Below are 23,036 nucleotides of genomic sequence, written 5' to 3' on the forward strand. Positions count from 1 at the left end.
TCCCTGGGATTCTCCAGGCAAGAACACTGCAGTGGGTTGCCATTCTGAGTATAAATAATAATGATTAGAGCAGGAATTCGTGAAATAGAAAACAAACATCCAAGGACCTCCCTGGCAGTCTCGGGGTCAAGACTTGGTGCTCCAGTGTGGGTTTGGCCCCTGGCTGGGGAACCGCGCTCTCACACACATTATATGAAACATCGACAAAGGGGCAAAAACTTGACTGAGAAAACTCACAAAGTGCAGAAACATCTGGCTGGATTAGTGAAGAATAAAAGACACAAAACAAACAAAATGTTGTTAGGAATTAAAAAAAAAAACAACACAGAAATAACAACAAATGCCGCAGAAATAAAGCAGACAGTTACAGGAAATTTTAAACAAGATCACACGAATCCACTAGCCGTGGATAAACACCCCATGGCACCAAAAGGCACAAAGGATAGAGCAGAAAACGGACACGTCGGACTAGTCAAGAGCTTCCGTGATTTCACCGCAAAGAGCTCACGGCCAGAGTATACATAAAAGCCGTGCAAATTAGCAAGGAAAAGACAACCATCCCCGGAAACTGAACTAAAGATTCAAACGGATGCTTCACGGAACTCAGGAAGACTCAGCTTCTCTAGTAACTGATGAAACAGCATGAAAAGCTCAAAGAGGTTTCTTTCTCACCAGCGTCTCAAAAACCCGAGCGTTGCAGCGGGGCTTCCCTGGAGAGACCTGGCGGCTGAATGCTTACGAAGCCGCCCTGCAATGCTGGGGACGTAGGTTTGATCCTTGGTCTGGGAACAAAGACCCCTCCTGCCTTGGGGCAACTAAGCACAAGGATGGCAGCTCCTGAAGCCCGCTTGCTTCAACCAGAGTCCATGAGCCACAATGGAAGACCCCATGACCGTGACGGTCTCACATGCTGCAACTGAGATCCGACGCAGCCAAATAAATAGTGTTTTTTAAAAAATCCAAGAGTTGCAGAATACCAACCAAAACAGTGGCGTGTGCCCTTGAGATCACCAGGTGGCGCCGCCTTGCTGTGAACCGGGCGTGTTGGCGGGTGACGTTGAAAGCACGTGCGCTCTGGTCCCCGGCCCCGAAGCTCCTCCCCAGGGAAAGGCTCGTGTGCAAGTGTGTGTAGCAGCAATCTTAGTGAAAGCAGCCTGACGCCAGGACCACGAACACACTCAGTATGAAATGTGAGGTTTGCAACACTCGTACCCGAAGACAGTGCTTCAAGAGTTAGCGTTAGGAATCTCAAAACTCCAAAGGCAGTGGAAGAAGCTAATTCCAGAAGAGCATTCCAGCACATCAAAAAACAAAACAAAACAAAAAACAGGAAAAACAGCACAATAGATTATTTAGAGATGCGTGGAGGGGCGGCAAGCTATAAACAAAAGCAAGGGAGTCACCAGTACAAAGGTCGGGCCAGGTCAGGCGGTCAGGGCTCTGTGACCGCCAGCCACCCCCGAACAGGACTCCTCCAGAGGCCCGGGGGCTGCACCTGCCGTGCGCCTGCGCCGCCTTGCGAGGCACCGCTCCCCGGACAGGCAGCGGGGCCTCCCCGCACAGCGCTGTTGCCCACTGTGCACACAGTCTGGGGCGCCTGGTCTTCAGAAGGGTCCCGGCAGACATCCGCTGAGTGACTTCTCGAGCACAGTGAGTGGCGAGGAGTTTCAGCCACAGGATGTGGTGGCTTCCCACGAGGAGATGGAGGCAGGGGCAGTGGAGGCCTTGACCTCTGGGACCCCCTCCCTGGGAGGTCTGGGTCCTACGAGGGGGGCGGGTTGCAGGCCCTCCCCCATGGCCTCTCCTGGCACCTCTCTGCAACCACATTCCTCTGCCTGGAGCCAGGGCCAAGCATGTGGAGAACATCTGGAGCCCCACCTCCGCCGGGGTTCCCGGAGGAGGCCGGAGCCGCCTCCCCGCCCGGTGGGCCCATGCCAGGGCCTCCCTGTCGCCTGCCCCCCAGCCCGCCTTCCAGAGTCCAGTGGTCGTGGTTGAAGGAAGTCTCGGCCAAGAGGCGGTCCCGCCCGCCCCTGTGGGGGAGAATTCACTCCCGTTCCCGTCGCCGTGGCTGTTCCATGCCCCACTTCCTCCCATCGGCTCTCCCCAGGCTGGTCTGGGCCCTTGGCATGAGCACGGGGGCCAGGCCTGCGTCCCCGCAGCCCCCTCCACTCGGGCCTCGAGGGCTGGGGGGGCCAGGGCAGGCTGGCACACCAGTGTCTGCCAGGCTCCCTCTGGGCCGCCTTTGTCTCTTCCTTTTCAGCCTGAACTGCCAGCCTCTCCCTCCTCTGAACCTTCCGGGGTGGAAGAAGAAAGGGCCTGGGGTGGGAGGGGTGGGGGGAGCTGGCGGGAATCCGGGGCCTGGAGCCCTGAGTCGGCCGCACCCAGTGACTCTCTGCTGGCCCCAGCCAGGAAGGTTTGGGGAGGCCAAGCGAGGGCCCGGGGCTCCCACCCTTCCCGGCGGGTCCTGAGCTGGAAACAAGGCGGCATTGCTGGGCCTGAGACACCAGACCCTCAGCCTGGGCAGCCGGCCCAGTGAGCCTGATTGTCCCGTCCGGTTCCAGCCGGCTGTGCCACTGCCCAGACCCTGTGCCCATCAAAGGCTGTCCTTCTGGGTCCTCTCCCCGCCCACCCCTGTTGCTGGCACTCCGGGGTGGTCTTGCCACATAGTTCTCTGCTGTGGGAATTCCCATTCTGCGCAAAGTGGGGGTGGCCCTTGGCCGGGGTAAGGAGCGATTCTTGGCCAGGGTGGCGCACAGGGTCGCATAGGGATTCAAGGCAGCCAGACGTGTCGCGGGGCGCAGGGCCAGAGCTGCGGCTTCGGCCAGTTGAGCACCTGTCCACCCCAGTGTGCCCACTGGCCGGCCTGCAGCCCCTCTCCCCCTCCCCCCAGCGGGATGAGGCCTCCTGTGTAGAGGCCCCTCCTCCCAGTCCAGGCTTCTGGGCGCCTGGGCGAGGGCCCTGTGCTGGGCGGGATCAGTGGCGGGGCCCCGGGCCCCTGAGCAGGGCCCCCTGTCTCCGTGGGACTGTGGGCCCCCTGCTCTGCTCTCTGCCTGCACCCTTACCAGTCTCCTTGGAACCCTGTGAAGTAGGTCTGGCTTCCCTCTGCTTGGCCCTCAACTCCCAGCTCTCAGCACCTCCAGGGCAGGCAGGCCCAGCCTGGGTCAGCACAGCGTGCTGGGGCTTGACTGGCACGGTGCCCTGCCATGAGCCCAGGACTGAGTGGGCACCGCAGGCAGGTTGGTCCTCCCATACAGGGACCCAGCCGAAAGCCCACGTGGTTCCTGTAGCTGGTAGTGCCTCCTCCTTCAGGATCAGGCCAGGGGAGAGCCGGCTCTCCAGAAGCACGACCCTCCAAACAAGCGTGCCCAGGAGGACCCCAGGCCAAGCCCGGAGAGGGCAGGGCGTTCTCTGGGTCCTGCTGGAGTGCCCAGCGGCCCAGCGTGGCTGGCAGGCTCTTAGAGGTAGGGGTGGGGGTCCGGTCAGGAGGGATGACTCTAGGGCAGAGCAGACAGGAAGGGGAAAGGGGGCAGCGAGCAGGGTTCCTGGGCTGCGGCCGGGGCGCCGAGAGGGGCGGCGCGGGTGACTCAGCAACCGAGACTCACCTGCGCTCTGGGCGGGCTGGAGGTGGGCGGGGCGTCCCGCCGTGGGCGTGGCCTCCGCTGACCGCTCCCCGCCCCGGCTGCCAGCCCCACGGTCCCCCGACCTCGCTCAGCCTCCCGGCTCCCCGCCGCCGCGCCGTGCACGCCAGGCCCGCCTGCGCACCCATGGCCGGGAAGGCGCTGTCGCTGCTGCCGCCGCTGCTGCTGGCCGCCGCCGGCCTCGCCGGCCTCCTGCTGCTGTGCGTCCCCACCCGCGACATCCGGGAGCCGCCCGCCCTCAAGGTGCACGCTCGAGCTCCCGGGCAGCCCGGCGCAGTCCGCGGAGGCTCGGACCGAGCCGGGCCCGGCTGCGCCCGCGTGCCAGCCGGGACTCCGGGCGCTCCTCAGCCGTCCCGGCGGGGTGGGGTCCGGGCCCCTCAGCCACGCTCCGGCCCCGGCCCAGGGCGCTGCAGCGGCGCTTCCGGGGGACGCGGTGCCGGCGGCCGAAGTGCCAAGATCTCTGCTCGCTGCCCCTGCCGCGGGGCCGTCTCGGAGCGGCCAACGGGGAGTCTCTCCGCACCCCCAGGGCGCCCAGGACGTGGCCGGGCCCGCGCCCCCAGCACACTCGGCCTCCCTCTGGGTTTGGCCCAGATAGGGTGCGACAGGCGCTGGGCCAAGGGACCCCTCCCCAACCTCGCCGCTGGCTCTCACGGTGCGGGGGCAGCCCTGGCCCGTCCTAAAAAAAGTCGGAACGGACTGGGCCTGCTTCCCCACCCGCCCCCGCCGGCCTGGACCTCCGGGAGCCTGGGCTCCGTTAACCCTCTACTGTGCTGAGGGCCAGTCTGGTGCCCGGGGGGGGGGGGGGGTGGGGGACAGCGGGTGCTTGGGCCCCAGGCGCCGGGAAAGCAGATGCAGGATGAAGGCGCTGTTGCCAGGGGAGACCCCCGGCTGGGGCGGGGCGGGGCGGGCGATGGCGGCTCTGCTCCTGGAGTTCCAGAGACCCCAGCAGGCTCCCCTTGCTGGAATGCAGGCCCCCGGGGCAGGTGCGGGGAAAGTGGCTCTGGCAAGCTGGGTGCTGGCGTCTTCCAACCTACAGGAAAGGCCCCTGTGGCGTTCCAGCAGCTCTGCAGGACGGTGCCCCCCTGGCCCTGCCCTCGAGGCCCAGGACGGGGCCTCTGCTCATTGGCCGGTGGTCAGCCTTGGTCCTGGCTTCCCTGGGGCTTCTATTTCACATCCTCAGCTGGGGCAGAGGTCAGAGAGATGGGACGGAGGGCGGGAAGGAAGGGCCAGTCTGAGGGGCTCTTGCTGTAGCCTGAGGACCTCAGGCCCCCGGCCAGGGCTCCCAGGGTGGCCCCCGACCCCTGACTCTGACCACACCCCTCAGGAGGCTCCTGCAGTCAGCGGGGGTGCGGCCGATGGCCCTCCACCTCCACCCCATCTCTGCCCGCCAAGCTGTGTCCCCGCGGTTGTCCTCAGCCTTCTCGGAGCCTCAGAACTTCATTCTGAAGCTTCCAGTCTGGACACAGGGTCGGGCAGGGTGGGCCAGATAGCTGAGAGAGCCACAGGGCATGGCTTCACGCCCCGCCCCACCCCTGAGGCTGGCCCCGCCCCACCCCTGAGGCTGACCCCGCCCCACCCGCAGTATGGCATCGTCCTGGACGCAGGCTCTTCCCACACGGCCATGTTCATCTACAAGTGGCCAGCAGACAAAGAGAACGACACAGGGATCGTGGGCCAGCACAGCTCCTGCGACGTGCGAGGTAAGAGTCCCCTGAGTGCTGGACGCCCCCGACCTACATGCCCACTCACTGTGGGGCCTCGGGAGCCCTCCCTGGTCTCAGCTTCTGCAGACTCGAGCCAGCAGACCCCTCTGCTTGGCGCCAGGGGGCCACTCTGGGCAGGAGCTGCAGGAGCGCCCCCAGAGGGAGGCTGCGTCCCTGGGCCTCGGAAGGGCTGTGGACAGTTTCTAGAAAAGAAGCCCCAGGGAACATCTGGAAGGTTTGGGCCTTGCCTGGCCCAAGATTGGCTCTACATCCCAGGCAGAGCAGGAGGGGTCCCGAGGAGCTGGTGGGCACACCCAGGCAGGCCCCTGGGGAGGCCGGGCTGGGTGGGCACCCTCAGTGCTTTGTCCGAGCACCTGTGTGCATACCCGCTGGGCAGGTGGCGGCTCGCGGACCGTGGGTGGCCACAGGCAGCCCTTTTATCTGTGAGTCGGCGTGTCTGATCATTTAAGCTGGGAGATTCGGTCTAAGCAGCTGCCTGGCTTGGGAGCACAAACGCCCCCAGTCCTGCCGGCCTGTGGACCACCTAGAGGTGCCCACCAGGCCCCTCCTGCTGCTCCCTCCAGGTGGGGGCATCTCTAGCTATGCTGACAACCCCTCTGGAGCCGGGCAGAGCCTTGTGGAATGCCTGAACCAGGCACTTCGGGATGTGCCCGAGGAGAGACACGCGAGCACGCCACTCTACCTGGGAGCCACAGCGGGCATGCGCCTGCTCAAGTGAGTGTCCTGCTCTGTCCGCTGACCTCCTGGCCCTGGGGACCACGGCATCCTGAGCCCGGGGTGGGCCCTGCACACCCCCCGCTGCAGCCCGGGGCTGGGGCCCCTCAGCTGGCTGGGCAGGCACTGAGCAGCCCAGGAGCAGGATCACAGCCACCTGGGGAGGACTCTGAAGCCCTCCCTGTTCACAGCCTGACCAGTCCAGAGGCTTCAGCCAGCGTGCTCGCTGCTGTGACACAGACGCTGACCCAGTACCCCTTTGACTTCCGCGGTGCCCGCATCCTCTCAGGCCAGGATGAGGGTGTGTTTGGCTGGGTGACTGCCAACTACTTGCTGGAAAACTTCATCAAGGTGGGCCCGGCGGCCAGCCCGATGAGCCGGGGGTGTGGGCACCCACCCACTGGCTGACCCCAACCTCTACTTCCCACAGTACGGCTGGGTGGGCCGGTGGTTCCGGCCAAGGAAGGGGACGCTGGGGGCCATGGACCTGGGGGGCGCCTCCACACAGATCACCTTCGAGACGGCCAGCCCCGCAGAGGATCCGGCCAGTGAGGTTCAGCTCCGGCTCTACGGCCAGCGGTACCGAGTGTATACTCACAGCTTCCTCTGCTACGGCCGGGACCAGGTCCTGCGAAGGCTGCTAGCCAGTGCGCTCCAGGTATCCTCTACTGAGCTGCCCTGGAAGTAGGGCTCAGGGAAGATGGGGTCCAAGGGCCCAGAGCAGAGCCTGAAGGGTGGCCAGAGCGGGCTTCTCCAGGAACCGAAGTCGTGCTTGGATCAGCTGGAAGGACAGGTGGGCGAGAGTCCAGCATGAGCAAAGACCCGAGGCTGGGGGTGGACCCGGTGAGTAAGGAGGGCTGGGGCCAGCTCTCAGAGGACCTGGACTGCCTGGCCAAGCGCTTTGGGTTTTGTCCAGCAAGCGATGGGGAGCCATGGATAGCTCATGCGTTCAGAAGAAACTCTGTCCTCTGAGGAGGCCCTCCCAGGGTCCTAGGGCGGGGGTGGCTGGTAATGCTCGGAGCGGGACTGACGTGCACCCTTGTCATTCCCCAGACCCACGGCTCCCACCCCTGCTGGCCGCAGGGCTATTCCACTCACGTGATGCTCCAGGAAGTCTTCGAGTCGCCCTGCACCGCCGCCCAGCGGCCCCGGGCCTTCAACGGGAGCACCAGGGTCAGCCTGGCGGGCAGCAGTGACCCCACCCTCTGCCGCGGCCTCGTCTCCCAGCTCTTTAACGCGTCCTCCTGCCGCTTCTCCAGATGCTCCTTCAGTGGCGTCTTCCAGCCCCCTGTGGCCGGGAAGTTTATCGTGAGTCCAGAGGACAGGAAGGGGGGGGGGGGCCGTGCCCTGAGGTGCCTGGGGTCTGGTCACAGTGTGACTGTACCCACGTTTCAGGCCTTCTCTGCTTTCTTCTACACGATGGACTTCCTGAGAACGGTGATGGGGCTGCCTGTAGCAACTCTGCAGCAGCTAGAGGTGGCTGTGGTTACCATCTGCAACCAGACATGGAGTGAGGTGAGGCCTGCGCCCCCATTCCACCAGGGCTGTGCGGGGTGGGGCTGGGTTTCTGCCAGCCAGCGTCAGGCCTCCCGATCTTTCTTTTGCTCTGTGGTAGACGGGTGTGGGGATACGCTGCCAATCAGACTTGAAAAGTGGCCAGGCTACAGCCAGGAGCCCAGCAGTCAGATGAGATGGGACTGAAGAAGTTTCTCTGAAGCCTGACCCTAGATCCAGGATCTGCAGGTGGCGGGGACAGGCAGTGCAAAGGCCCCGGGGCAGCAGGGAGTGTGGAGTGGACAGGGCAGGGAAGAGTGTGGCTGGGAGAGCGTGGGAGAGAGCAGACGACCCGGGGAGAAGTAGGAGGACCCGACCCGGGGAGAAGTAGGAGGACCCGGGGAGGCTCAGCAGGAAGAACAGGCAGGGCTTGGGGGAGGCCGGAGTGGAAAACAGCTGCGCTGGTCCCAGGTGGAGTAAGATGGAGGGGTCTGGGCCTGCGGAGGAGGGGGTGATTCCTGAGAAACCCTGGCGTGTCTGTGAGGCTCCTCCTGCCCTCTCTGTGCCTAGTCCCGAGCAGACTTGGGGAGGTGCGGAAGTGGGCTCAGGAGGCAAGCCCAGGGCCCGGGGCCAAGCCGGGAGCTCCTGCTCCCCTGATCTCTCCAAGCCCACTGCAGCCCCCCTCCCTGGGGGCCACGCCGCTGTCCCCTGCCCGGCAACCTCACAGGCACCTCGCGGCTGCCATCCAGAGATCACGCTGCTCCTCCCCAGGGGAGGGCCCCGCCCGCTTCTTTCTGGGACCTGCAGCCCCGCGCTGCGTTTCTGTGTCTGGTGGGGCAGAGACCTCTGGGTGGTCGCTGGCCCTAGAGTCTCCCACGTGCATTCCAGCTGCAGGCTCGGGCGCCGGACCACCGGGCCCGCCTGCCCGACTACTGTGCGGGGGCGATGTTCGTGCAGCAGCTGCTGAGCCGCGGATACGGCTTCGACGAGCGCTCCTTCGGAGGCGTGACCTTCCAGAAGAAGGTGGGAACCCGGGAGCAGAGGGGCGGGGCCGCCCGGGCCGGGGTGCGGAGGGGCAGGGCCGCCCTGGCTGAGCAGAAGCTCAGGCCGCACCTGTGGCCCGCAGGCCGGGGACACTGCGGTCGGCTGGGCGCTTGGCTACATGCTGAACCTGACCAACCTGATCCCCGCTGACCCTCCTGGGCTGCGCAAAGGCACGGACTTCAGCTCCTGGGTCGTCCTCCTCCTGCTCTTCGCCGCCATGCTCCTGGCTGCGTTTGCCCTCCTGCTGCACCAGGCGCGTACCACCAAGTTGGCGCGCACCATCTAGGGGTCCCCAGCGCCAAGCCTCCCCATCTCTATATCCCCGCATCCCTCCCCGACCTCGCCACCAACATCTCTGTCCCCAATGCAGCGCAGGCAGGATCAAGACTCAGTGCCCACGCCGACATCTGGCTGGGATGGGCAAAGGGAAGGGAACCCAGCCCCACCCCCCCAACTCCAGCCTTGGTCTCACCTCCAGGCCTCCTGCTCCCCCTCTTACTGAGGGTGGGGGTCCTCAGCCTGTGAAAGCAGAGTCGGGTCTCTGGGAGTGGAGTTCTGAGGGCCCCCTCCCACCCCAGGATTGGGTATTGGGGGAGGGTCATGGTCACAGCCCAGGGCCTACTTGTACACATTTTTTAACATTGAATAAAAGGATTTTCGTAGAGCAGTGGAGAGAATGTCCACGGGGCAGGGCCTCTCTGTCGCCTCCCTCCCCACCCCAGCTGGGTTGGCTGCACAGGCCCTGCTCTGGTCCTAGGGGAGGACCCTGGCTCTTCCTACTTCCTTCCTCTCTGGGCTCAGGCTAGGGGAGCACAGACCCTGGTCCCTTGCTGCACCACCGTGGCCTGGAGTAGCTGTCAGCTGGCTGCTCTAAAACGGAGTCCCTGAGACTCCTGCCAGACTGGAACCTGGGCCCTGGTCTCAGGTTGGCCGGGGTGGGGTGGGGATGGCAGACGAGGGAGTGAGTAGGCCCAGTGAGGGCCTAAGTTGCAGGCAGTGCTCAAGGGGGCTTCCCTGGCGGCTCAGGGGTAAAGAATCCACCTGCAGTGCAGGAGGTGCAGGAGACGTGGGTTCAGTCCCTTGGCTGGGAGGATTCCCTGGAGAAGGAAAAGGCAATCCACTCCAGTATTCGTGCCTGGGAAAACCCCATGAACATGACTGGGCACGCAGGCCTCGCAGGCGGTGCTCAAGACACTGAGGGAGGTGGGGGGAAGGAGGGGGCAAACCTCCCACAGGAGGCGGGTGGTGTGGGGGGGAGCCAGGGCCAGGAGGGACGCAGGGCCCCATTGCTCAGGAGGATGAGCCTTGCAGAGAGCCTGGCTCTGGCCAAGCCGCACAATCCACACAGACTCCACCTGCCGCTCGGGCATCCCCTCCCCAGGCCCTGTCTCCCTGCATCTCTCCGCCCCCCTCCCCCACTTTCTGGGAAGTGAGCTCTGACACTATTTCTGTCTAATCAGTGCCTCGTAGGGGACGGGGGCGGTCCTTGTTCTGCTCACACACACACACTGCACACACCGCCCCCCCCCCACGCACACCCCACACACACGTCTGCCAGATTCTGAGCATTTCACAAACCTGCGGGCCACCAGCCCCGTCTTCGGAGTTCCGAGACTCAAAGGGCCGAGAGGCGCACCGAAGGCGGAGGGGGCGGGGGAAAGCCGCCCTGATCTCTCAGGGACGGGAGCCGGGGAGGTTTCCAGGTGGGACGCGGAGGCTGCGCTCCCAGGAGGCAGCAGGTGGGGTTAGGGGGTGCACCCCAGTGCGTGCCGTCGTGGGCATCCCGGAGCTGAAAGGCTGTCACCCGGGCACCGTGGACAGCTCCCAGCTGGCTTTCAGCAGCAGTTCCAGGTCACTCTTGCCCCCTGGTGGCCTCACCGGGAGCGGCCGGGCTAGTCCTGCGCGCCTGTGTGTGCCTTTGCCGCGCGTCTGAATGCCCGGTCGGCCTCCGGGCACACCTGCGCGTCCCCGTGCGCCTGCCCTGCTGTGTGCGCCTAATGTACCTCCAGACCCAGGCGGATCCTCCGCTCCAGGAGGGTGGCTGGGGGTGGGTGGGAGTTATCAGCCCCAGAGGGACCGGCTGGGGAAGGGCATCCCAGGGAACCCAGCCCCAACCAGTGCCCCGCCTGCAGAAGGTCCAGGTTGCAGAGGTCGCAGAGGCTGAGGCGCCCCGAGGGCGGGCTGCGGGGTCGAGGGGGGGCTCGGAATCGGCGGGGGGCGCAGCCTGACGGCGGTCCCGCCTCCGCAGGTGGGGCGCGCAGGCGCACTCCGGCTCGGCGCCCTCGCCGCCCCCGCCCGGCTCGTCTGCCGCAGCGTCAGCGCCGCCGCCGCCTGCTCCCCTCGGCGCCCGCCTCCGGCCTCCGCCCCCCGCTCGCCGCCGCGTCCCCTGGCGCCCCGACCCCGCGCCCAGCCCCGGGCCTCGCGGTGCCATGCTGCCCCGGCCGCGGCGCTGAAGGATGGCGACGCCCGTGCCCCCGCCCTCCCCGCGGCACCTGCGGCTCCTGCGGCTGCTGCTGTCCGGCCTCGTCCTCGGCGCGGCCTTGCGCGGTGCGGCCGGCGGCCGCTCCGGTGAGCGACGCGCGGGGCGGCCGGCTGCGGGGCGCCCCGGGCTCGGGGGTCGCCGGGTGGGGCTTGGGCCGCGCGGCGCCGCGCTCACCCTCCCCGCCGCCGCCGCCGCCCCGGTCTGGGCCCGCAGGCCTCGCAGGCCCCGCCGGCCCAGCCCGCGAGCCGTCGCGCCGGCCTCGCCTGGCCCTGCCCGGGTAAACAGTCCCCGGCGGGAAGGGCGCGGCGCCGCACCGCCGAGGGACTCCTCTGGACGGGGCTTCTCCGGGCTCCTTGGCGGCGAACCTGAAGTCCATCCGCTTCTTGTCTTTGTCTGGGTTCGTGAGCCGGTGGGTCGGTGTCGCAGGCGGGCTGTCTCGGAGCGGGCCGCGGCCTGGAGCCGGTCCCACGGGCGTTTCTCTGTGCGCGCGGCTCCGGTGCCTGCTGGCCTTCTTGCTGGTGGCCGTCCTGGAGTTGGAGCCGCAGTGCTGGTCTGTCCCTGCCGCTCCGGCGGTGGACACGCACCTTGCTTTGCTGCCGTGGTGGCGTCTGAAGTTTCCCGGGCGTCTGACAGCTCGTCTCAGGCTTCGGGGCTTGCTCTGGCCTCGCTGAGGGCAGAAGGAGCTCACAGTCTCTGCTTCCTCACTCACCCGCTGCCCTGCGGGGCCCCTCCGTGCCGTCTTCTGTGCCTGGCAGTGGGGGCACCCCCCAGGGCAGATCATGCAGAGAGGGATGAGCCCAGGGTCCTGGGAGACCCTGCCAGCTTCCCAGATGGCACTGAGGCTCCAGACTTCTGCAGGAACCCAGAATCCTCACACCCTCTCAGGTGGCAGGACCAGGGGGCTAGGTACCCAGGCCCCATTTTTCCTAGCAGCTCCACAGGAGAGGTGCTGCCTTTAGCCCACTTCACAGATGAGAAAACTGAGGCACAGCAGTGCCGTGACCAGTATGCAATGCGGCTGGGACGCTAACCTGCGAGGTGTGGTCTGCATGTAGCCTCAAGAGGCCAGAGCAGGGCAGGCTTCTTCCTGGGCACAGCACCCCTGGTCAGGGGCCTGGCCTGACCAGAGGAGGCTCCCAAGGAGGCCTGAGGGTCAGGGCATGGCTGGCCCGGGATGGTGGAGGCTGCCTGCTGGCGGCCTGGCTCCAGGGCGTACAGCGTGGGGCCCCCGAAGAGACCGGGAGGCCAGGTGCCGCCCCAGCGGCTCGTCAGCTCTGTGCTCGCCCAGATGCGGGGCAGCGTGCCAGCCGCTGTCCAGGTGTCGTTGTCCTGGGGCCTCGTTTGTGCTCTGATTAGAGCGGGGACCTTGCTAGGGTCAGTGCGGAGCACCCGCGTCTTCCCGGGGCGGGGGGCAGGGAGCGAAGGGAGACCCCTGGAGCCCAGAACCGAGAGCTGGCTCTGGACCGCAGGCCCCTTGCCCTGGTCAGTGTACCCCAAGTTCTCAGCACCAGGGGCTGGGACTGCCTGGCTCCCCGGGGGGCCCAGCTGTGGGTGGGGTCTAGACAGACCTGCTGGCCCAGGCTTAATGTTTAACCAGCCCCAGCCCTGGGTCCACCGCGCTGACACTGGTGCCTGCCGACCCAACTTGTGCAGGAGGTGGGATCCCTGGGAGGGGAGCCCCAGCCCACTTGTCCACCTGCTGTAGAAGCTGCTGGAACTTCCTCCAAGGGATACCTACAGCCAACGGGCTGTGAGTATCATTACCAGGGAAACCAAGTCAGGCCAGCTGAAGTCTGGAGGACAGCCTGGGATGTCACCCTCCTGCGGGGACGGGGCTGGGCCAAGGGGACCAGTCCTGGTCGTCCAAGATACCCCCAGCCCCACCTCCTCAGGCATGATTGACGGTCCTGTTGGGTCTCTCTGTGGCTCCCCAGGCTCTGCTGCTGAGTGGCTGGGGCCAGTGTCCCAGGCCTTGAGACTCCGCAGCGTGGCGGTGCCTCGCCTTCTGCATCCAGAGAGGAGACTGAGGCTGAGAGGACCACCGCCCTCCAGTGCCCAGCATCAGGGTGGGAGCCATGGCTGTGTGCGCAGGACGCTGAGGTCTGGGCCCCCAGTTAGAAGCGGCCTCCCTGCTGCAGTCCCAGGCCCCCGTCCCTGGCAGCGGCAGCTACAAGAGTGCCCCGCCTGGTTTCTGTTTGCGAGGCCAGTGAGCCCGGCAGCCCCATCCCAGGTTTCCCCACCCCAGCAGCCCCTCTCTGTGACAGGACGGGCTGGAAGGTAGATGTGGGGGGGAGCGACTGGATCTGGGCCGTCTCCCAGCCGGGCTTTCTAGGGCTGTAGGATGTCGTGATGGGCTTTGAGTGGCGGCTTTGAGTGGCAGCCCTGAGGGAATGGGACAGACCAGGGCCCCACCCTCTGGGGCTCCCAGGCTGGGTGAGAGGCTTGCTCTGGGTCAGCTTGAGGCCAGAAGCAGGGCTTGGAGGGCTACCCGATCCTGCCTAGGAGAGCTCTGCACTCTCAGGACAAGGGACAGTTTCCGTGCAGAAAGCTGGCCTGGGCCTGGGCACTGGACTCTGGGGAATGGGTGGGGCGAGGGAGTTCCCATAAGTGTCAGGCCTGTTTGTCTTCCTGGTTCTGATCCCTGACGCAGGGGAGGCAGGGCCTGCGAGAACAATGGCCGGAGCCTGGCTTGGCCAGCTCTGGGGTGGGGGCGGGGTGGCAAGACAGCACCACTTCTGGGCAGGGGCTGAGTCAGACCCTCCGAGACCCTTTTCTTCCTCTGCTTCCTTCCCAGATGCAGCTGCCTGTCCTGGGAGCCTGGACTGTGCCCTGAAGAGGCGGGCACGGTGCCCCCCGGGTGCACATGTCTGTGGGCCCTGCCTCCAGCCCTTCCAGGAGGATCGGCAGGGGCTCTGTGTGCCCAGGATGCGCCAGCCTCTGGGTATGGCCCCCTGCCCCCCGGTACATTTGCTCCCTTCCTCGGCGCTCGGGGGTCCTGCACCTTGTGGGATGCCAGGACTCGCCAGTCTCCCTCCAAGTGGACTGGTGGCCCTTTCCAGATGGCACCAGTGTGGATTTGGGCAGTGGGCTGGGGCCTGGGGCAGTCACCCTTCCCAGGGCCACCGGTACCCAGCAGGAAGTGCCAGGGTGACCCCAGGAGAGACAAGGTCAGCGTTCCCCAGGCCTGAGTCTCCGCAGAGTCAGGCAGCCACCTCTCCACCCCCCGAGCTGCCTCTGCTCTTTGCCCAGCACCCCTTCTCTCTCCATCACGCACTCGTCCTGTCTGCTTGAATGCCCTGGTGCTGCCCTGACCCAGCGTCTGCTGGGATGGTGCCAGCCAGAGTGACTTCAGGTGTAATGGGGCATTACAGAGGGCATTGTGGGGGCTGAAGAGTTGGACAGGGTCAGGGGGGCTTCCTGGAGGAGCACGTCCCTGGCAACGAGTTGGGGGGTGGGCACTGAAGCCACATGGTCTGCTCTGCGGATGCTGAGTGTCAGCGTCTACTTGGCACCTCTGTCTGGGACGGGGAGGCCCATCCATAGCCCTGCCCCTGCAGCTGCCCTCCCTTCCTCCTGGTGACCAGGCAGGGGTGGGGTTAGGACGGGGCTTCTCTGCACCCCCTGGTACCCAGGCCCCATTTTTCCTAGCAGCTCCACAGGAGAGGTGCTGCCTTTAGCCCACTTCACAGATGAGAAAACCGAGGCACAGCAGTGCCGTGACCAGTATGCAATGCGGCTGGGACGCTAACCTGCGCGGTGTGGTCTGCATGTAGCCTCAAGAGGCCAGAGCAGGGCAGGCTTCTTCCTGGGCACAGCACCCCTGGTCAGGGGAGTCCTGCCCCCGTGGCCGAGGCCCATGTGGCCCGGGTGATGCACTGTCCCTGCGATCCTCCCGCCGCTTTGTGGGAGGCGGGTGGGGAGAGGGCCTGCGCCCCTGTCCTGGCCTCTGCGTGTTGCCCTAGCACTTGCCCCCTGCCTACTTGCCTGGGAACTGCCGCACACACAGTCGCTTCAGTTCTCACCATGGCAACTAGGATGGCCAGGGCCCGCGGGCTGGCACCTGGTCCTCTGGCTCCGGGGGCCGAGGAGGAGCCTGTGGGGAGGAGACCCAGGCCTGGGGACTGGCTGGAGGATGGGCCTTCCCGCCGTCTCTGGGAAGGCCACCTGTAGCTGGTGTTGCCAGGGAGGGCCCAGGGCCTCTCCAGCTGATGGCCCCTCGCCCTCGCCAGGGGAGGGCTTGCACCAGCCCAGACTGGAAGAGGAGATCGACTTCCTGGCCCAGGAGCTAGCCCGGCAGGAGGCGGGGCGCCCTGGGCTCAAGGCCCCATCCCAGCTTGAGGGACAACAGCGGCCCCCGGAGGCGGGTGAGACCCTGACCCGCGCATCTGTCTGGCTCCCCACACCCTTGATCCCAGCCCAGTTTTGCTGTGCTAACTTGCCATCTCCCTGCAGCGGCCACCCTTGGGCTTTCAGAGCGAGGCCAGGGACTCGGCCTGGGCCTCCCCTCCACGCGGGGAGCCCCGGCGCCCACACCCCGCCCCTCCCTGGGCCCCGCCGTGTCGTCTGGGCCTGTGCACATGTCCCCCCTGGAGCCGCGGGGCGGGCACGGTGACGGCCTCACCCTCGGTAGGTCCGGCCGGGCGGGGTGGCGGGATCCTGCCCCGAAGGCTGCCCTGACCGCACCCCCTCCCTGCAGTGCTGATCCTGGCATGCTGCGTGGCTGGCGCAGCCGCGCTGGCGGTGGCGGCTCTCTTCTGGTGGCGGTGAGCGCGGGGCGCGGTGGGGCCAGGCAGGTGGGAGGGGCTAAAGGGGTGAGGCTGGTCTACAGGGGCGGGGCTGGGGAGGGTGGTGACCCCGAAGGTCTCTTCGTTCCCCGCAGGCTGCAGCGAGATATCCGCCTGACCAAGAAGGCCGACTACACGGCCCCGCAGGCGCCCAGCTCCCCAGCTCCGCCGGGGATCTCGGTGCGTGGCCCCGCCCCTTGCTGCCCCGCCCCTCGCCTCCCCTTCCCGCCCCTTGCCGCCCCGCCCCGCCCCTCCTTCTTGGGCCTGACCCACCCCCCCACCCCCTGCAGCCCGGGGACCAGCGGCTGGCGCACAGTGCGGAGATGTACCACTACCAACATCAGAGGCAGCAGATGCGATGCCTGGAGCGGTAAGACGCCCCGCCCAGCGCTGCCCACCCACCCACTCCAGGGCCTGCTGCCGCCTCCTCAGCCCTGCCCACCTCCACCCCGGCCTGCCGCCGCCCCTGCCCTCTACCCTGGGCCACTGGCACCTGCAGGGTGAGGGAACACCCAGCGATCCTGCCCCCCACCCAGGCATAAAGAGCCGCCCAAGGAGTTGGACTCCGCCTCCTCCGACGAGGAGAACGAAGACGGCGACTTCACGGTGTACGAGTGCCCCGGCCTGGCCCCAGTGAGTGCGGGGCTGGGGGGTGGGGGGTACGGGCCGGGGAAGGGGTGCAGGGGGAGGTGGAGGGGGATCCCTCCCCTGCTCTGGGCCCACCTAACGCCAACGTTCGCAGACGGGAGAGATGGAGGTTCGGAACCCATTGTTTGACCATGCCTCGCTGTCCGCGCCCCCGCTGCAGTGACCTGAAGGCTGACGCCCACCCTCTCGCCCACCCTCTCGAGGACGTGATCCACACTGGTGGGGAGGAGCAGGGGGCCTGGCCTTTCCCTTTAAAGTGAGGGTGTCCTGATGCGTGCCTGCTGTGGCTGGGGCCTCAGCGGCTAGGAACCCCTCGCGGGGCAGACTCCTGCCTGACTGTGCCCCCTTGTTGCACGTGTCCCAAGTGTGGAACCCCCCAATCGAGGGGAGGAGGAGAACCCTAGAGATCAGGCATGGATTGGAAATACTGGAGACAAGCCAATTAAAGTACATTTCAAAGCTTTGGCTGAGTGTGTTAGAGACTGACCTCCCCCCAGCAGGGGGCCGTGGTGGATGGACCCTGGAGTGGGTCCCCGGGCCTCTGCTGCACCCCAGCCTGGGAAGACCCTGTCTTCCTGCTGCTTGCTGGGGAAGAGGGCCGGGGAGGGGAGAGTATGGGTGCATGGCCAGGCCAGTTTGGAGTTAGCGCTTTTCCCTCAAACACCCCATCCTGTGTACGATGAAAAGGGCTGGGAGTGGGCACTGCAGATGCTGGCCAGTGGGCACTGAGGCCTTCGTTCCTGCCCTGCCTCCGCTAGGAGGGATGGGCTGCACACCTTGTCTCTGGGCTTACTGCGGGACCACGTGGACTCCCGGGCCCCTGTATGCCAGGCATAGGAACCTAGGCTATACACAGGCCTGTAGACCAGGGTGGACAGCTGAGGCGACAGAGGTGGTGGGGTCCCTGAATGTTAGGAGGTGCCTCTCAGTCGACCCCAGCCCCCTGCCGAGAAGCAGGAAAGTCAGTGGAGGGGAAGGTGACCTTCAGCTGAAGCCCCAGAGTGGGGTCCAAGGTTTGTGCTCAGAAGTGACGAGCAGACTGAGCTGGGAGGAGGGGCTTCTGGGGTCCAGGGAGCAGTGGGGGCCTAGTGCAGACAGGATGGGGTTCAGGCTGGGGAGGAAGGGTGGGTGGGGTTCAGAAGCCCCTTAGTGAGTCCTCAGGGCGGGGTCCCAAGGTTGCTGGACCTCTGGCTCCTGGTGCGGCAGCCCTGCAGGGGGTGGGCACGGCCTGCTTGGGGCAGTCTGGTCCCTCAGGTGGGGCTGGGCAGTGGAAGCCGGGTTGGCCCTTCTTAGACCTAGTGGCTCTCCTAAAGCAGTGTGTCTCTGGGGCTATGGCCGGCTATGGCCTTGGGCGGGCCCCCAGCGGGAGCCACGGTGTCCCTCCGGTGCGCTGGTGTGGGAGATGGAAGGGGGTGGGGACAGGGAGCTGGCAATGAGCGCAGGGTGGCATGTGGGCAAGGCATGGAGGACCCCTGTCCTCTGCTACTTAGTCTGTGTCATGAGGGGGAACAGCCACAAAGAAAACTGGGGGGCAGAGAGATTAAGGCCTCCCTTAGGGGTAAAGGCCAGTCACCGGCTGAACCCTGCAGACCCAGGACTGAAGGTTGCCCTGGAGCCCTGGGCTCAGTCCTTGGATTCCTGCAGCCCCTGCAGCCTCGTGCTGCTCTGACCTGGGCAGAGGGTGGCCACCCACATGCCCCGCTGGAACACCGACTCCCTCCAGACAGCAGTGTCTAGGCGGGGCTGAGGAAACACCCAGCTGCAGCCCAAGGGCCCGAGCACACCTGTCTACTCCCAGGGCTGGCTCAGCCCAGCCAAGAGGGGCCACGGGCTCGGAGCGCCCCCTGGTGGCGGAGCTCGGCGGCGGGCTCCTGCAGGAGGGGATGAGGGCAGCAGGGGGAGCCTGCGCAGCGTTTCTCCAGGGAGAGTGTGAGGCCAGGGCTTTTGGGAGCCCTTTGGGGAAGAGGGGTGCACAGAGGCTGGCAGTTGGCCAAGGGGGCCCCAGGTCGGGTGCAGCTGCGGGGGCAGCAGTCACAGCAGGCGGCTGCCTTCAGCCTCACTGCGGACCACCCGAGGCCACCAGCCCCTCCAGCCCTCCTGCCCTTCCCGGCCACATCCCATCCAGGGGGAGCTCCAGGACCTGCCGGGGCCCCTCCAGGGCTCTGCGCACCACAGCCTTCCCCGGCTCAGCCCCGGGTGCCGCTGGAGCGGCAGAGGTGTGTGTGCAGGATAGGGGCTCCAGACCCGCCCACCTCCAGGCTGTCGAGGGCTTGGTTCGAGCAGTGATTGCAGGAGTTTGGCTGCTCTGCTTGAGCTCGCCAGGGCCAGTGGCGGGAGTGGGCACTGGGCTCCGTGGGGCCAAGAGCCCAGTGAGTGGGCTGAGGGGCCCGGTCCCAGCCCCTGATCCCTCTTCCCTGACTAGCGGCCAACCCTGGTTTCACTGAAAAGGCCTCTGGAAGGGGGAGCCTCTTCCCTTGGGCCCTGGAGACCAGTTAGGGGCCCTCCAGGCAGGTCCCCCCGGTAGGCTGGCCCTGGAGCAGCGCCACATGCGGCTGGGCTGCGGGGTTGACCGCATGTTCCAGGTCCACGGTGCTCATGGGCGGCTGAGCCGGTGGTGAGTGCCTGCCTGCACCCCGTTGACTCTGGGGCCTGGCACCGAGCTGGCAGGAGGCCCCGCTTTCTCTTTGACTCAGGCTCACCCGGCTCTTTATTTTTTCCTCTCAGAATCTCTCATTCTGACCCATTTCTGGGCCAAATCCTGAGCCCCATTTCCCAGCAAGCAGGTTCTCACAAGTGGGGCCCCAGCTGCCCCCCGAGCGGGTAGGCATGCAGGAGGCCCCGGGGAGCATCCCAGGCGAGGGTGGGGGCGGCTCCTGCGAGTCCACCCAGGAAGGGAGCGGGCTGCGGGTGTGGCTGGGGCCTCTGGCAGAGCCCCCACCACCTGGCAGTGCAAACAGGAAGGGCAGAGGCCCAGGCAGCCAGGAGCCAGGTCACCAGCCCTCTGTGGGGGTGTCGGCTCCTTCCTGCCCTCCCCTGCTGCCCTCAGGGCGCCTGCCACAGGCGGAGGGGGTGGGGTCCTCGGGGGTGCCGGCCACCCTCTGCTCTGGCCAGCCCGATGCCACATCCACCCCGCGGGCCTCCAGATGGTTTCTGACAGTTCCCACGGCCCTCTCCCCACGCCCCCCAGCCCCAGTGTTGCACAAGAGCCTCGCCACCACCGTTCAGAGCCTTTGCTGGGGGTGAGGAGCCTCAGAGGGGCCAGAGTGCCCCCTTCTCCCAGACCAGCCTCTGACTCCCCCATGGGTGTGCTGACGGCTCCTCAGTTCCCGTCCTGGACACAGTCTGGTCCTCGCGGGGAGACGAGAGCGGGGACAGGCCGGTAGTCCCAGGAGCCCAAGAGAGGACAGGGGGATGGGCGGCCCCCAGGACATCACGAGTGGCAGGCCTGGTGAAGGTTCCAGGCTGGAGTTCCTTCCACAGCACCCAACCTGCAGCCTCCAAGAACCAGGCCAACCTGAGGCCCTCAGGACGCTAGCACCAGGGCTGGGCCTTGCTGGCCACATCCGGCTGGGGCGAAGGAAGCTGGTGACCGAGAGCAGAGCGGGCTGGAGCCAGGGCAAAAGGGGAAGGAACTGGACCTCCACGCCTGGGCCCCAGGACTGGCGGACGGCGGGTGGGGAGAGGGCCTCTGGACTTCGGCCTTCCTTTTCCTGGAACAGGTGCCCACGTCAGGGACACAGCGACTCCTTCCCTTTCCAGCCTGGAAAACCCCCTCCGTACTCCCCCGCCCTGGGCTGTGGGGCCTGAAGGAAGAAACCCGGAGCCCCCAAGGGCAGCGTCCCAGCCCAGGTTCCTGCGTCTCTTCCCGGCCTGGCCAGACCCAAAGCCACCCAGGCTGGGGCTCCTACAGACCGATGCCCTTGGTGTGGAAGGAAGGCGTGGCAGCCCCACAGCCCACCGGAGCCAGGCCCAGCCTGGTGCTGTCCACTGAGGGCGTGCGCTGGGGCCCTGTGTGAACTCTGTGACAGAGCCCCTCCCAGGGAATCCAGGTTCCAGGACAAAAGTGTCCTCAAGGCAGCAAGGCTGGGCGGCGTGAAGAGGCCTGGTTAGAAGCAACGCGCCGGAGGAACCTCAGCCTCCCGGGTGGAGCTGAGAGCAACGTGTCTGTAGCCAGAGGGTCTAGGGGCCCACCGCGGAGCCGAGAGGGGGGAGCGGGGGAAGTGGGTGATGACACAGCGCCGGGGGAGGCGGCGGCCCGCGCTCGGCGGCCCCGGGGAGGCACGCCTGCTCTCCGTGGCACCCCTGGCAGGGCAGTGGGCGGCCACTGAGTCCTCGATGTCAGGGTTGCCCTTTCCGGGTGGGGGCCACCTCTACTCGTGATGGCCTCCCTGTCTCTGAGGCCAGGCAGGCCCTCTCCTCCTGGGCCAGCTGGCGGGTCATCTCCAGGCCTTTCCAGAGGCCGGCAGGAGTTGGGGACACGGTCCTGGACCCTGGCTGGGTGCCCTTCCGGGAGCCGTCACCCCCCACAGCAGGCAGGGGCCTCTCGGGGGAGGCGGTGTTTGGATGCTGGTGGTGTCAAAGGTCACTGGGGGCGGGACGGGAGTGGGAAGATACTCTGGTGGCCTTCCTCCGGAGCAGACGAAAGGAGAGGGTTTCCAGGCAGCGCCCAGCGCGGGGGAGCAGCTGTGGTTTCAGGGCGTTCCCACGGAGTGGCGGCTGTGATTTGAGGAGCCGTGAATGCAGAATGCTGGTGAGTCTCTGGCCTTGGGGGAGGCCTGGGCTGGGAGCCCGGGGCCCGTGATGAGCTGGAGGACACAGCCTCTCTTCCCGTGTCCCCTGCAGGGCTCAGCCCCACTCCGAGCCTCCGGGCTCTGGGGGGCCTGTCCGTGGCGGCCCTTCTCTCTGCTGTCTGGCTCTGGTGGCGGCTCGGGGCGGCCCCCGGGGGAGCCCCGGCCCCACAGCCTACGATCACCATCCTCGTCTGGCACTGGCCATTTGCCAGCCATCCCCCAGAGCTGCCTGGGGACACCTGCGCCAGGTACGGGGTGGCCCGCTGCCGCCTGACCGCCAACCGCAGCCTGCTGGCCAGCGCCGACGCCGTGGTCTTCCACCACCGAGAGCTGCAGGCCCAGCGGGCCCGCCTGCCCCTGGCTGAGCGGCCTCGGGGCCAGCCCTGGGTGTGGGCCTCCATGGAGTCGCCCAGCCACACCCGCGGCCTCGGCCGCCTCCGAGGGGTCTTCAACTGGGTGCTGAGCTACCGGCGTGACTCGGACATCTTCGTGCCCTACGGCCGCCTGGAGCCCCGCGAGGGGCCTGCACCTCCTCTGCCGGCCAAGCGTGGGATGGCCGCGTGGGTGGTCAGCAACTTCCAGAAGCGGCAGCGGCGTGTGCAGCTGTACCGGCAGCTGGCGCCGCACCTGCGGGTGGACGTGTTCGGCCGCGCGGCTGGGCAGCCCCTGTGTGCTGGTTGCCTGCTGCGCGCCGTGGCCAGCTACCGCTTCTACCTGGCCTTCGAGAACTCCGAGCACCGGGACTACATCACCGAGAAGTTCTGGCGCAACGCGCTGCTGGCCGGCGCTGTGCCCGTGGCCTTGGGCCCCCCGAGGGCCGCCTACGAGGCCGTCGCCCCGCCCGACGCCTTCGTGCATGTAGACGACTTTGGCTCGGCCCGCGAGCTGGCCGCCTTCCTCACCGGCATGAACGAGAGCTGCTATCGGCGCTACTTTGCGTGGCGAGACCGGTTCCGCGTGCGGCTGTTCAGCGACTGGCGAGAGCGCTTCTGTGCCATCTGTGCCCGGTTCCCCCAGCTGCCCCGTGGCCAGGTCTACCAGGACCTTGAGGGCTGGTTCCAGGCCTGAGCTCTGCCCGTGGAGGGGGGGAAGGGGAGGGTGGCTGGGGAGCTGAACACGTGGGTAGAGGGCTGGGTGTTGAAATCAAACCACTGGCATCCGACCCGACCCCCATAGGCAACGGCCGGGCAGACGTGGAGGCTGGGGTGGGGGACTGGGAAGCAGGGCTCGTCTGGGCAGCCTGCCTGGAGGAGGCTGCTGGACATTGGAACCACTCTGTGGAGGCAGAGGCGAGAGCAGGGAGGGAGGGAGGGAGTACGGGGTGCTGAGGTCCGTCAGGTGGACGGCCACACAGGCCCTCCGTCCCCACCTCGATCATATCTGAGAGGAGCGGGGGCTGAGAGAGGCTGGAGGCAGGGCCCTTGGGGGTGCAGACATGCCCCCTGAGGTCTGTGGGGGCAAAAGCCGGGCCCCTGACCCAGAGCTGGGGTCTCTTTGTCCCGGATGTGCAGTCTGGAGCCCGGCGTGCCACCCAGCCTGCTGTGCCCTGGGGAGGGGACACCGACCAATAAAGACACGAGCAGAGGACGCGTGGGCTCTGCCTCCCCCGCGCCCCCACCACCCGGGCCTCCTGTCCTGGCCGGATCCTGCCCCCTGCCCCCCAGGCTCGTCCTCCCGGCCTCCATCGCCGCACGGAAAGGCTCTGCAGCAGAGAGCCC

At 66.7% G+C, this 23,036-nt stretch overlaps 3 protein-coding genes across 8 annotated transcripts; all 3 read left to right on the plus strand.

The window, feature by feature from the left end:
* The first annotated feature begins 3,670 nt into the window (after nt 1–3,670).
* Nucleotides 3,671–9,278, plus strand: ENTPD2 (ectonucleoside triphosphate diphosphohydrolase 2). 2 transcript variants are annotated; one of them, XM_069579719.1, is made up of 9 exons: nt 3,671–3,881; nt 5,221–5,338; nt 5,926–6,076; nt 6,268–6,427; nt 6,507–6,734; nt 7,130–7,384; nt 7,472–7,591; nt 8,459–8,593; nt 8,697–9,278. In XM_069579719.1, exons 1-9 carry the CDS (start codon nt 3,765–3,767, stop codon nt 8,898–8,900), a joined length of 1,488 nt encoding a protein of 495 aa, XP_069435820.1. In that variant the 5' UTR covers nt 3,671–3,764; the 3' UTR covers nt 8,901–9,278. The 2 variants fall into 2 exon arrangements, with proteins under 2 accessions (XP_069435820.1, XP_069435819.1); XM_069579718.1 differs by lacking the exon at nt 3,671–3,881 and having other exon boundaries at nt 4,501–5,338.
* A 1,466-nt stretch (nt 9,279–10,744) lies between these two features.
* On the plus strand, nt 10,745–16,991 carry NPDC1 (neural proliferation, differentiation and control 1). 5 transcript variants are annotated; one of them, XM_069579722.1, is made up of 9 exons: nt 10,745–11,182; nt 13,891–14,037; nt 15,326–15,460; nt 15,549–15,722; nt 15,793–15,859; nt 15,976–16,060; nt 16,171–16,250; nt 16,417–16,513; nt 16,623–16,991. In XM_069579722.1, the coding sequence occupies exons 1-9, from the start codon at nt 11,071–11,073 to the stop codon at nt 16,689–16,691; spliced, it is 966 nt and encodes a 321-aa protein (XP_069435823.1). In that variant the 5' UTR covers nt 10,745–11,070; the 3' UTR covers nt 16,692–16,991. The 5 variants fall into 5 exon arrangements, with proteins under 5 accessions (XP_069435823.1, XP_069435826.1, XP_069435822.1 ...); XM_069579725.1 differs by lacking the exon at nt 15,549–15,722 and having other exon boundaries at nt 10,902–11,182; XM_069579721.1 differs by lacking the exon at nt 10,745–11,182 and having other exon boundaries at nt 13,770–14,037.
* A 3,268-nt stretch (nt 16,992–20,259) lies between these two features.
* On the plus strand, nt 20,260–22,905 carry FUT7 (fucosyltransferase 7). Its single transcript, XM_069579726.1, has 2 exons — nt 20,260–21,278; nt 21,371–22,905. Exons 1-2 carry the CDS (start codon nt 21,266–21,268, stop codon nt 22,384–22,386), a joined length of 1,029 nt encoding a protein of 342 aa, XP_069435827.1. The 5' UTR covers nt 20,260–21,265; the 3' UTR covers nt 22,387–22,905.
* Nucleotides 22,906–23,036: the final 131 nt, after the last annotated feature.

The sequence above is a fragment of the Ovis canadensis genome, chromosome 3 (assembly GCF_042477335.2).
Source record: "Ovis canadensis isolate MfBH-ARS-UI-01 breed Bighorn chromosome 3, ARS-UI_OviCan_v2, whole genome shotgun sequence".
NCBI lineage: Eukaryota > Metazoa > Chordata > Mammalia > Artiodactyla > Bovidae > Ovis > Ovis canadensis.

Excerpts from the sequence above, each read along its gene's own strand:
- ENTPD2 (XM_069579718.1), top strand. The coding sequence starts at position 4,549 with ATGGCGGCTCTGCTCCTGGAGTTCCAGAGACCCCAGCAGGCTCCCCTT. Across the intron at positions 6,428-6,506 it reads TGCTGGAAAACTTCATCAAG|TACGGCTGGGTGGGCCGGTG; the intron begins GTGGGCCCGGCG and ends TACTTCCCACAG. Across the intron at positions 6,735-7,129 it reads TGCTAGCCAGTGCGCTCCAG|ACCCACGGCTCCCACCCCTG; the intron begins GTATCCTCTACT and ends GTCATTCCCCAG.
- NPDC1 (XM_069579721.1), top strand. The coding sequence starts at position 13,770 with ATGGCCGGAGCCTGGCTTGGCCAGCTCTGGGGTGGGGGCGGGGTGGCA. Across the intron at positions 15,860-15,975 it reads GCGGCTCTCTTCTGGTGGCG|GCTGCAGCGAGATATCCGCC; the intron begins GTGAGCGCGGGG and ends CGTTCCCCGCAG. Across the intron at positions 16,514-16,622 it reads AGTGCCCCGGCCTGGCCCCA|ACGGGAGAGATGGAGGTTCG; the intron begins GTGAGTGCGGGG and ends CAACGTTCGCAG.